At 41.9% G+C, this 13,377-nt stretch overlaps 1 protein-coding gene across 8 annotated transcripts in view; it reads left to right on the forward strand.

Moving 5' to 3' along the window:
• Window positions 1-13,377, forward strand: part of RPS6KA5 (ribosomal protein S6 kinase A5) — a 160,741-nt gene that overhangs the window by 124,334 nt on the left and 23,030 nt on the right. For all 8 annotated transcript variants that reach the window (XM_079129551.1, XM_079129555.1, XM_079129552.1 and 5 more), the window contains 3 exons: window positions 8,673-8,823; window positions 11,825-11,986; window positions 13,111-13,236. In XM_079129551.1, coding sequence (XP_078985677.1) covers window positions 8,673-8,823; window positions 11,825-11,986; window positions 13,111-13,236 — 439 coding nt within the window. The remainder of the gene's footprint in view (window positions 1-8,672; window positions 8,824-11,824; window positions 11,987-13,110; window positions 13,237-13,377) is intronic.

Genomic DNA, 13,377 nt, shown 5'->3' on the forward strand with positions numbered 1-13,377 from the left:
CCCTGGGTCGCGTGGCCCTGCGGGAGGCGTTTTCAAGGAAGCCTGTCCACTGTGGATCAGTCTAGCTGTGTGGAGTTTGTTACTTACTCGGGTATCCTGCTGGTTCTTATTGCCTTTCTGGGTAGACCTTCTGGGGATGTGCTGCTGGTGTGTGGGAAGGATCCACATAGTAAAGGGGACTTGCTGCACATCAAGTGCTGTGCTGAATCCACGCAGATGGAGGGATGTGTGGGCCTACCCTGCTGTGGCTTCCTGCCCCTTCACAGCTCTTAGTCTGTCACTGGCATTCATTGTTTGAGCATTGTCCATCTCAAGTCATGTGCTCCTACCATGTGCTTAGGCCTACTGTAGAGGTGCCAGTATAGAATGTGTACAGACTTTTTTTCTTGTCTTTCCCTAAACAGTACAGTGTAACAACTGTCTTCATAGCATTGACATTGTATTAGATATTATAAGTAACCCAGAGGTGATTTAAAATGTACAGAAGGCAGGCACAGGTTATATGCAAATACTGTCATTTTATATAGGAGCTTGAGCATCCTCAGATTTTGGTGCCCATGAGAGTCCTGGGACCAATCCACTTCTAAGACTGATGGGTGATCAAAATAGCATTAAAAAGAGCTCTAGTTAGTACTGTCTAGGTCAGTGGTCAGCATACTATAGCCTGCAGGCCAGATTCATTCTGTTGTCTGTCTGGGGGTTATCTTGTTTTTGTAGTTGTATCCTCTGAGCTAAGAATGATTTTTATATTCTTAAATGATTGGAAAAAAAAATCAAAAGAAAAATAGTATTTCATGATGTGAAAATTGTGTGAAATTCAAATGTCAGTGTTCACCATCAATAAAGTTTTATTTGAACACAGTCATATTAATTCATTTGTGTATTTTCTCTGGCAGCTTTTGTGCTGCAGTAGTAGTGTTGAATGACTGCCACAGAAATCATACAGCTTGCATAGAATGAAATATTTGCCACATCACTCTGTGTTAGTTTTCCATTATCCATTGCCAAGTAACCAGTTACCCCAAAACTTAGACTTAGTGACTTAAAAATCACAACATATACTTCTTTCTTTTTCTTTTCTTTTTTTTTTTTTTTTTTTTTTTTTTTTTTTTTTTTGTAGTTGTAGATGGACAGAATGCCTTTATTTTATTTATTTTTGTGTGGCGTTAAGGATTGAACCTAGTGCCTCACATGCTAGGCAAGCGCTCTGCCACTGAGCCCCAGCCCCAGCCCCACAACATACATTTCTTATAGTGTCTATGGCCAGAAATCTAGGCCTCAGCTCTGTCCTCTGCTTAAAGGTCTCATAGCCTGGGCTTTGATTATTTCAAGGCTCAAGTGGGAAAGGATCTGCTTCTGAGTTCACATGGTTGTTGGCAACATGATTCATTTCACTGTGGGTGGTTAACCTGGGGGCCTCAGTTCCTTGCTAACTCTTGGCTGAAGAACACCTTGGGTTCCCTGCCCTATGGGCCTCTCTCCCTTGGCAGCATCAAACTATGCTTGTTGGGAAGGCAAGGAAGAGTCTTCCAGAATGATGGAATGTTTTATAACCTGATCATGAGCACAACCTTCTGTCTTCTTTATAATAAAGACACTCAGTCCAGCACACACTGAGGAGGCTGTGAGTATAAGGACAGAGTGACCAGTAGGGGCCATCTTTAAAGTCTTATCTACCATTGGCCCTTTTATGAATAAGAGTACCAACCCAGGTTAAAGTGATTTTATTATTGTTCTCCCAAGAAGTCTTTCTCTTTATTTAATTAATATATTGATTTTGTGTGAGTTGCTACCTTCTCAGGATACATAATTAAAACAGTAATTCTGTTGTGTTTTTGTATTTTGTCCATGTTGATTTGTCAGTTATCACCTTGAATTTACTCATTTACATTTTTACAATTTTTCCTGTTTATAGATGTCTGGCTTTTGGATTTACAGTGTAGAATAATTATAGGTAGCGTTATTTTCTGTCCTGTTTTAAGATGACATCAAATTTATTTCCTTGGATTTCTTATCATCTCAAGTCTTTATTATACAGTCTTTTATCAGCATTTTTTTAAGGCCACCTTGATTCTGAGTATCCTACCAATAACCTACCTGTGTGAAAATCTGAGCGGGACCCAGTCACACCAGCGTGGCATACTAAGGAAGCCTTGGCCATTGGGAGAAAGTGCAATTCTGGGTGGTATCTACCACTTCTAGGAAGAAGAATCAAGATGAAAGGAAAAGAAAGCCTTTCAGCACAGCCTGCCAGATCATGCATGTGTCTTTGGTACTGTTAACTTTGTAAGGAGCAGCAGCTTTCTCTTGGGGTGGTGACAGGAGTAGGTGCCTCTCTCATGACTTCCTGCATGGTGGGGGCAGGAGATCTGGGCAGTGTGCTGGGTGGGAGAGGGAAACAGGTACCAGGGAGTGTGATGGGGAGCACAGCCACGCACAAACTTAATGATGGCACCATGTGCCAAGAAGCGCATCTTTCACCGTGTGAGCGTCAGAGTGCTTAAGACAAACCAAGATGGCTACACCACCAGTGGGCAGTGTAATCTTGTGGGATCACGGTTATATGTGTTTCCTGGTTGACAGAAGCATCACCACACAGTGCATGACTGTATTTATAGCTCACAGAGACATGCCCTGGGCTCCTCTAGGAGTTGCTAGAATAGTCACAGATTCCACCAAAGCAGGGTAGGGCTCGGGCCACAGAATCTGATTTTACTGTTCTAATGACCCAGCTGGTGTGGCCAGGGGAAACACAGGTTATGAGGACCAAGAAGAACTCCTAACACCCCAGAGAAACCATGGCCTGAGACCCTATCCCTTGGGGCAGGCAGTCTGGTGGCTTGAGGGAGGCACGCTCCTGTGGAACTGCACGCACAGCACCATTCGCCAGCATACCACTGCGTGCCGGCCTCTGTGCTGAGAGCCACCAAGTTACAGCCTGGAATCCTTACATCCCGACAGGTGGGAGCAGCATCTGCTGTTGTGCAGATGTGGAAACTGGGTACAGCGTGCCTCAAGACTCGGAGCTCCTGTGAGACTGGACTAGGGTCAAGTACAAAGTGACCGGAAGGTTGTCTGGTGCTGCCACACGGGGAACACTTGTTTGCTGCTTCTGGTTCTTCCTGACCCAGCAGGTGTTTTAGTTAAGGGACTGTAAAATAATGGCCCACATAAGGGGAATTGATTGCTCTGACCAGTGGAGTATTTGAGTAGTTTTTTACTCCTAAGGAGGAAAAGAAATAAAAGGGTTTACTCCTTGTTCTAAGCAAACTTACATAGTATGTGGGAAGATATGAAAGAAACACATGAAAAGTCATAATGGCAGGGAGCTTTGACAGGTGCGAGTGGTAAGAAGAATGGTGTGGAAGCCTGAAGGAGTGTGGTTCCTTGGGGACCGGGTTGTCAGGCGTCAGGATGGAGGTGCAGCGTGGGCTGGAGCTGCAGGGGAACAGGACGGCTTTCAGATGGTGGCAAGAGCACATGGCAGCACTGGATGGGGGAACTCGCATGGAAGGTTCTAGACTTTCTTGCCTCCTTGTTTTGCTGTGTTCTGTCAGTGCATCTGTGATCTTATAAATGAAGTTTATTTTATTGTTCCTATTCTAAAAGTAATGTTCATAACAACTCAAAACATGAGTAAAGAGAAAGCTGACAATAATAATACTTGATTTTATGTTTCTCAGTTTTTGCTTGGATTTATCTCATAAGCATTCTCTAATTACGGACTCTTTGTGAACATATAAGTTCCCTGTGACTCTGTTGCATACTGCTGAGCCAATACCCTACAAGCATTTCTCTAGTGTTGGACAAAAACTTTAAAATGAGTGAAGTTTGCTGAAAGCTCTTGCTTACCCAGAACAGCGTCTAAGTAATTCTGTAATTCTGGGACCTCATGGGAACCAGAAATTGGGAGCCAGCAGCATCAAGTCATTCAACTGGCAAGTTGGCGAATGGGCCTCACACATTCTAGGCAAGCGCTGTGCCACTGAGCTACATGGCAGACTTCTAAATGGAAGACAGAGAAACAAACAAGCCACAGGAACATACACTGTCCGCAAACAAGCGATGACATCGTTTGCAGGCATCTTACTGAAACTGAGAAGGAAGGTCCTGAGTGAAGGAGGTGTAGCAAATGGAAAGCAGTAGACATTTGTTTATTCACCAGCTGTTTGTTGAGAACTTGCTGTATGCCAAGCAGCATCCTAGGCCTGTGAGTGGTGAAGCAGGGGATTAGCCGTCGGGAATTCTTACTCCCTTGGGCTTGCATTTTAGTTGGGAGTGATAAATAGTAGCCACTCAAGAAGGTAACATGCTATAAATGCCATGAAGAAAAATAAAATAGAGTAAAAGAAGACGGGAGGACCGTTAACTTGGAAAGAACGCTTAGGCCTGCCTCTCCCAAGGCGCTGCGCTGGGGCAAAGACCGTCGTGCTCATGAGCACTGCCGTCTTGCGGGCAGCTGTGCCCAAGGTCGTGATGCCTCTCCAAGGTCGCTCTTTATGGTCTGTTTCAGTGACCACAGAAACACACACACCAAGTTCCATAGCTCCGCTTTCTCTGAACGTGCTTACAGTGGAGGTCCCAAGCTCACGTGGGCTGAGCCACGCGCTGTCTTGCTGGTGGTTTGTCTGCCATCTCTCCGCCTCTCTCCCGTCGCAGATTTCATTGGAACCTTGGTGTCCTTAACCCTCATTTCCTAAGTTCTTGCTAGTCACTTGTGAATTTCTTTTACCACAGGGGTTTTCAGATAACAGAACTCTCGCAAATGGGAAGAAATTTTATATTCATTTTTATGTGACTTTATTTTATTTTATTTCTTTTCATTTAATTTGGGGTTTTGCTTGTCATTTGTCAGTCCATTTGGAATTTATTTGGGATTGTGGTGCAAGGCAAGGGTCTTGCCCTGGCGTGTTTACTTCCCATGTAGCTCTGTCCTCAAAGTGTTTGTTGAACGACTTTTCCTATGAGCTGGTTACTTTTTAAGAACAGTGCCGTTTTTATAAATGCCTGGGTGCTTTCAAGAAGTCTCTTCTGGGGCTGGAGCTGTAGCTCAGTGGCACATGCTTGCCTGGCATGTGTGAGACACTGGGATCGATTCTCAGCACCACATAAAAATAAAGGCATTCTGTCCATCTAAAACTACAAAATAATTTTTTTAAAAGTCTCTTCTGGTAACTTCATTTGGCTGTTGGCTTATTTTGCTACTGCCTCACTTTCACGATTTTGTTTTGTAGTACATGTCATCCCCAGTTTCCTTTTTCAGAGTTTTTCTAGCTGTGTCACGTGCTTATTCCTGCAAATCGATATTAGAATCATGCATGTTCCAAAATACCTTCTTGCAATATTTATATTTGCTGCTTTTTAGAAAGGAATATTTTCTCCTCTACAAACAGGAATAATAGTAGCAGCTTTTAATGAGATCATTGTATGTGTTAAATGATAACCTGAAATGTCGAATGTGATGTATCAACTCAGAGCCTGTTCTAATTCTACAGGAGGCTCTAAGATTTTTTTGGGCCTACATAATTGCCGTTCATTTCTGGAGTTTCCTAGATCCATTTTGAAGGAAGAAAATAAATAATTTTGGGTTAGTACCAATTTGGAAGGCAAGCCCACTAAAGGAAGTGAAGTGATAGCAGTGGCCAAGAAATGCCACCTTGTTGCAAATGATCTATCTAGTGTTGACACGACACTTGTCCCACAAGACCCTCCTCAGTCAGCCCACCTCTGCCAGTGCCCACTCTGCAGAGCCATCAGCAGCCTGGGGCTCAGATCAATATGCACAGTCATATGTCACAATAGACTGGAATCTGTCACCAGTATCATTCAGCTTTGTAGAAGGACACGGGGCAGGAATCAGTACATTGCCCTTGCAGCCACCTTGACAATGCTTCCCAGCCCACGAGGACATTCAGCCAGGAGTGATGAGACCATGCAGTGAGTGAGGACCACGGCAGCATGGGAAGCTCAGCACAGCAACTCTTACTTGCTGGCTGCCTGCGTGCATGGCTCCCGAGGCCCATTGTGGATAGAAGAGTAACACAGAAGCACGTGTGTTACCAGGGGCACCAATGCCAGCCTCAGGTAGAGGCTGGATTACAACGCTTGCTACTCCAGAAATATTTGGAATCAAATTGCTAGTAAAATAGGTTTTATTTGAAGCCAATTTTGAAGGAAATTAGAAGAAACTTAAGTTTTCAAAAATTTCATCTTCAAAATCTCCAAGGGCAAGCAAAACTTTTAAAGAAGAAGAGACAGCTGAGTGAGACCCAAAAAGAGTACATATGCAGATTGAGTCACGTGTGCCAGACAGGCCTGGGAGGGAACCATCTCCTTCTCCGCCTCCTGCCTTCCGTGAGGCCTCAGATGGACTGTCTAGGCTGCAGCACCCACAATCCAATCCCTTCACCTCGAAATATTCCTGCATTAACAGGAACTTTGGGGGACGCCTCATATCATGCCATAACCGCTCCCTCCCTAATCAGAATCTAAGACATTGGCCCTCTGCACCCAGCACAGGCCGTCCCCTCGATTCCAGGCTAGTAGTGTTTGTGCACCTAGCAAGTCCCTGCCCTGAGCTATGGTGTCTGTGTGCTCCTCTTCCCGGGCGTGGCACCTCAGCAGAGCCGTCCCTGTTTTCAGGTGTGCCTCCTCTCAAGGGTGAACTCGCCAAAGTGGACATTTCCCTGTGTGTGTCTTCAGAGACCTGGCTGCTGCTTTCCCTGGTGCTGGGTTTGGAATAGACCCCCAGTGCAGACTGCAGCCTTCCCGAGGTTTAAGAAGCAGTAGATGCAGAAATACTGAGTATCACCAATGGTGCATTTATCTCTAGCTGCTCCTGTACACAAGGAATTCTGTCCTTCGAAAAGTACAGTGAAGGAGAAAATGGGAAAGGCTGTGTTTGTTCTTCCCTGAGAAAGAGACTTTCTAATTTCCTTCTCGTATCCATCTGATCTAAGGAGAGGATTGTCTCTGCTCCTACTGAAAACCCTCCAGCAGTGGACAGTGGGGACATATGAAAGAATCAGGGAGAGGGGATTGTTTCTTTCTTTCCTTGTTCTACTAACATCTCCTTATGTTCTCAGCATGGAGGGCTAGAAGTAGAATTAACTTTGATATTAACAACTCTGTTGTAAGTTTTTGTCAAAATTATAGTTCCGGCTGGTCATGGTGGCTCATGCCTGTAATTCCAGCAGGTGGCTCATGCCTGTAATTCCAGCAGCTTGGGAGGCTGAGGCAGGAGGATTGCAAGTTCAAGTCCAGTTTAGCAAGGCCCTAAGAAACTCAGCAAGACCCTGTCTCAAAATAAAATATAAAAAGGACTGGGGATGTGGTTCAGTGGTAAAGCATCGCTGAGTTCAATCCCCAGTACCCCCAAAGGAAATATATATATATAGTTATCATTCAATGATTCTCAGTAGGTACTTGATATAGCATCTATGTCTTTTTTCTTTATGGGCACCTTAGAATGAGGGAATAGAGCAGTTAGTAGCTCACATGTGTCAGGCATTTGCTTTGTGCAAGGTGTGGTGATAGGCATTGTACATATCAACTTGTAATACCCATTTTAGGCAAGTACTACCGTTATTCCCATTTTGCAGTTTAGAAAACCAAATTGCACTTTCTCAAGGTCACACAACCAGTAAGGAACAGAGCCAGTGTGGATCTCTTGTTTGGCCTCATAAGTCCAAATTCTTCCCACACTATACTCTCATTTATTATCTGCTTTTGTCCATGATAGTTGTTAGTATGCACAACAGGAATCCTGTGCATGCAGATAATGGAGTAACTTCATCTTCATGCATGCTGTGCTGAGGTTTTCATTTCAATCAGTCTCTTCCCTTATTTTTCTAATTAAATGGTTGGTCTTGCTTTATGAGGGGAAAAGGTACACTTGAATTAGATTCATTTCTTCTGTGACCAGAATAAATTTCTCCTCGAGAAATTTTGTTGCTCTCTCTCTCTCTCCCTCTCTCTCTCTCCCTCTCTCTCTCTCCCTCTCTCTCTATCTCTTTTTAATTTTCCATAATAGACTTCACTGTCTCTGGGCTCTAGCTGCCTCAAAGGCCCTGTCTGCTCTACAGCAGCAAATAATGAGGCAGGTGCTCCTGCCCATGCAAAGCCCCCACCCCAGGCCCATATTCAGGTATCAGAACTGACCCATGTCCAGGTGGTTCTGCCTCGTCCGTCTTGCTCAGCTTCCCTCTGGATTCCTGCTGGCCCTCACAGTGGCTGGCACTCAAGGCCAGTGGAGAGGATGGCAATTCTTCCTTCATTTTGAATCTGAGAGCTGCATTCACTTGCCTGAATTTGTTTAGTTCTTTCTGTTGTAAAGTCCTTTATCAGAGTCTGTCCAGTCTCTGTGTGCAGGGTCTATTCTAGTCCCAAAGTCCAGGCCCTTTTTCTTATCTTCCCCAGTAAAATGTTTGGATTTGTAGCCTTCCCTTAGGATTGACTTATACTGAAAAACCATCTATGGGTTTCAGAAATTTGACTTTATGATATCTCATTTTAAAATATTTCTTCAACTTTATTGAGATACTATTGATTCATCTTAAAATATCTTTCTCATGTAGTTCAGCTTCAAAGTGAACATGCTTGTTTTTGCTAAAAATGTCATCACTGTGACTCCATCCTCTGGTTGTTTAACAGCAATTTTCATTTGCCTACAGGAGGATCTTGAAAAGCGAGCCTCCTTATCCACAGGAGATGAGCGCGTTAGCTAAAGACCTGATTCAGCGTCTTCTGATGAAAGATCCCAAGAAGAGATTGGGATGTGGTCCTCGAGATGCGGATGAAATCAAGGAACATCTCTTCTTTCAGGTGAAGTTTACTGAGCAGATGGATGGACTCTCACCCCTACTGTGTTCAGGCTGCTTGACATTCTTGGTGGGAGGAGTGAACACAGTCCCTCTTCAGGGGTCACTTTCTACCTATTATCACTACATTGGTACCTTAAAAATAAAAAGATGACAAAGGTCCTTTACAAAGGACTAGAATTCTACTTGCATAATTCTAAATGGTCTTTTTCCTCCCCAGGTGCAGCAGGAGTGACCAATTACAATAGCATTCAATTTTCTCCATACCAATGGATTAGAATTTCTAAGTAGTGGTTTCCATTTATGCCCTTGAGATTCTGGTATATGCACTAAGGACACTTGTTATATTTCTTGCTCTTTTCTCAGTTCGGGAGCTATTATTGCCACTGTACTTCACCTTTATGTGGTGATTTTATCTCTTCCTCTGTTCGTAGGAGAAATCTTAAAAAATTAAAAAACTACACATCTGCAACATACAGTTACTCATTTATATTCTTTGTCTCTGTGACTGTGTCTTTCTTAAAAAACAACAACAACAAAAAAAAAAACTAACAATTCCATTCTACAGAGGACCATCCCAGCTGCAAAATGTAGTTTGCTCAGTTTATTACAGGAAAACATCAAAATATTAAGTAACTGGGAAAAAAATTAAATTGACTGGCTAGTTGTTTCAGTCTAAATGGTCAATCCTGGATGATGTACCTTGATTTCTAAAACTCTGAGCTTAAGGCTTAGGCTCATATCAGCAAGTATAGCCTAAATATTTATAGTCTAAAAGAACAATTCAAGATTTTTTTATTCTGTGGGCTTTTATATTATCAAACAAATGAAAAGAGCATACCAAAATAAGGAAAAAACTACTCTGTCAAGTAAGCTTTCATATTGTTCCTCATTGCTTTTTAAATATAGAAAAATATTCACTGAAAATTAAGACTGCCTCTGCATTTCAGTGCTCAGAAAAGAGCATGATTATTTCAGTTTCTTAGTGTAATCATTTAATATTGTACACCTTAAAGAAATTCATTAGCATCGTGAGAAATACATTTAGAATGAAGTGAACTTCTCATAATATGCATTTCATAAGTTCATGTGACTTGAAAAGGTTATTCTTTGAAAAGCTATTTCAAATATCTTATTCATAAATTTGACACAGAATTAACAATAGAATAAAATTCAAGAAACAATTCAAGCAAAATATCCCTGATCCTATTTTCCTAGGATCTTTTTCTCCATCGTTCCTGTATTTGTGAATGTTGCCATTTCTTTCATATTAGAGGAATTTCTCTTTTTTGATAGCTTGGAATAATCATTTTAGATTACTTAATTGCTTTGGCTTTTTAAATGGTAGGAATGCTTCGGAAAAGACCAGAACTCTACTTGGTTTTGGTTTTTTTTTTTTTTTTTTTTTTTTGGGGGGGGGGGGGGCGGTGCTGGGGATTGAACCAGGGCCTTGTGCTTACAAGGCAAGCACTCTGCTGACTGAGGTATCTCCCCAGGCCCCAGAACTCTACTTGTAACCATCTAAACGGTCGTCTTCTCCAGAAATGGAACAAGGGTGGATCAGTTTTGCAGCATTCTCCTGCCAACAACGTATTTCTTTAAATCATACCTTTATTCTAGAAGTGTTTCTTAATGTATGTACAATAGCCAGTACAAATCACATGTGTATGGTGGAAAACCTGACAGCCACGCCAAGGGAAGAATCCTCACTGAAAATCAAGAGGCTGACTCTTCCACCACATATTGTATAAAAGGGTTAGTTCTTATTTCTGGGCCTAGGTTTCCCTCCAGATTTTTTAAGAAGGATGAACTAATCGATCTCTAAAACCCATTCTAGCTAAAAACCAGAAGAGCTATAACTTAATGATTTTATTTTCATTGCCTCCATAGGGAGCATAACAAAAAGACATTTTATATGATTGATTCAACTTAATGAATTTCATAAGCAAGAGGTACAGGTTTCACCTTTATCATCACTAAAATCAGTGTGCATCTTGTAGTAAACCTCATCTTACTATTCTGATCTATAATGCTTTTTTTCTTAATTACTTAAAACAGTGGTTTACCTTAGTATCAGTGATAACATCTAAGATTTGAAAAAATAAGGTAAAAGGAGAATCTGTAGAATTCAATGTGTATTATCTGAGGTTGTTTTAAGTGACAGAGGAGCATAAAGGAGCAGCAGGGGGTTGAATTTGAATGATATAAAACATGTCAATTAGCAAGTGTGACAAGGGCAGAAAGGGGACTCAGATGTTCCCTTGGGGGAGATGAGAGGCAGTATGAACACAGTCAGATGAGAAGAGTGGTCACATGAGTGTTACAATACAAACTTACAAGCACAGTATCTACCTCCTAAGTAAACTTCTGTTCATGCCTTTTAAAAAATAGTTTCAGGGCTGGGGCTGGGGCTCAGTGGTAGAGCACTCGCCTAGCATGTGTGAGGCACTGGGTTCAATTCTCAGCACCATATAAAAATAAATAAAATAAAAAGATACATCAACAACTAAAAACATTTTTTTAAATAAGTTTCTTTTTAATCTGGAGGAAAAGAAGCATAGGGAACTGGAGTATTCCGCAGAGTTAATATTCATATAAAGAGAACATTTTGAAGCCCTCTAATGCATTGTTTTGTTTTATTTTCTGTTCATTTCTTTGGAGCCTAACTCCTTTCTCAGAGGCTCAAGACAAGTCATTTTTCTGGTATCTCCCAGGGTAGAGCAGGGTGTCTCGGTGCCCCCAGAGGACACTGTGGGGCTCCTGGGGAGGGAAGGCACATGCTCACTCAGATACCACATTGCCTGCTGGGACTCAGCAGCAGCAGTTAGAAGAAAATGGGCTCTTCCTTGAAAAAACAATTAAAGAAAAATCACTGACTTGAAACCTCTTATTTTAAGCCTCTCTCTCTAGTAATTAAAATCCCAATCTATTTTTTTATTCATAGAAAATATATTTTGACTTTGTTGATTTCTACTTTGTACCAATTTTTTTCCTTTTTTCTTTAGAAAATCAATTGGGATGACTTAGCTGCCAAAAAAGTGCCTGCACCATTTAAGCCAGTCATCCGAGACGAATTAGACGTGAGTAACTTTGCTGAAGAGTTCACAGAAATGGACCCCACCTATTCTCCCGCAGCCCTGCCCCCGAGCTCTGAGCGACTGTTCCAGGTAAGCTTGCGGTGCGCGCTATCTGTACACTGGCCGGGTGAGCTTTGGAGGAAAAGACCAGTTTCCCCGTATTAAAGTAGTTCTGTTGGCATTTTAAAATCAGGGTTCTCCAATCTAGTCAAGATTATTAAGTACAGAGATATTTCACATCGCTAACTGAAGCTTATGATTTGCTCAAGAGCAGATAGTGTGTGTTTATTTTTTATATAAGTATCAGCTCTTTCTTACCTGAAATTTCATTTTTGTTCAGGCTTTTTTATAAAAATCACAATACTCTATTTATCCCTCTATTTATGTAAAATATTCTTTAGTTCAAGTGTTATCTGATTCTTCATCTTCAGAGAATAATCTTAACTACTTTCCAACTCTTAGAAGAGACTTACGTTTAGAAAATGTTCTGAATTGGACTTAAGATAAAATACTCTGCCTGTTCATTGGTACCATCACTTCCCTCCCTGACTCCTGTACTTGCTTGTGGAGTGGGGCCATGTGGCCACCCAGAATGCGTCCTGCTCATTCTGAGCTCTTAGCAGACTGAGCACTTAGACGTTTGTTGATGGGCTAGTCAGTGTTACAGCTTGAGCACATTAGTCATCCATCGGTATATCACTTCTGGCTCACCGCGTCATTCTGACATGGGATTTGGCCTCCTCCAAAATTCAATTTTAAATTTAGTTATTCTGAATAAATAGGAGTCAAATAATGGCCAAATTAGAAATAAATTTTAAGGAACCTCGTGATCGTCCTAGTTTGAAACACAGTAGTACTGGTACCATTGTTTAATGCCTTGATTATATCTTTCTTGAGAAGTTATTTGTGTTTATAAGCAAACTTCTATCAGCAAATGCAAAACAATTATGGATCTGAGTCAGATTTCAGGGTGGGATAGGGAGGAAGTCTTTTTCTACCTTTTTTGAATTGGCTTAATTCTACCAGAAGATGGCATTGTCTCCTTCTGAAAAGCATTTTCGTAGTGAATTGAAATACTCCTGCGTTTTGGATTGCAAATAAAGTTAGAGTCCTCTCAATAAATATTTGAGTATTTTTAAAGAAAAAATCCATAGTCCTCTAGTCTGCACTAACCTGCAGATTGTCAGTCCTTATCCTTCCCTTCTCTTTTCTAGGGCTATTCCTTTGTCGCTCCTTCTATCCTGTTCAAGCGCAATGCAGCCGTCATAGATCCTCTTCAGTTTCAGATGGGAGTCGAGCGTCCTGGCGTGACAAACGTGGCCAGGAGTGCCATGATGAAGGTGCGTGGGTGTGGCTGCTCAGCGGTCAGCGAGACCAGAGTTCTCCAGTCCACTCACTTGAACAGAATCACTCATCGACTGAAGAACACTTTTAGAAAATGCGTGAATAAAAGGAGAGAGCAATATTTGCCCTAGAAAATG

The sequence above is a fragment of the Sciurus vulgaris genome (assembly GCF_902686455.1).
Source record: "Sciurus vulgaris genome assembly, chromosome: 2".
NCBI lineage: Eukaryota > Metazoa > Chordata > Mammalia > Rodentia > Sciuridae > Sciurus > Sciurus vulgaris.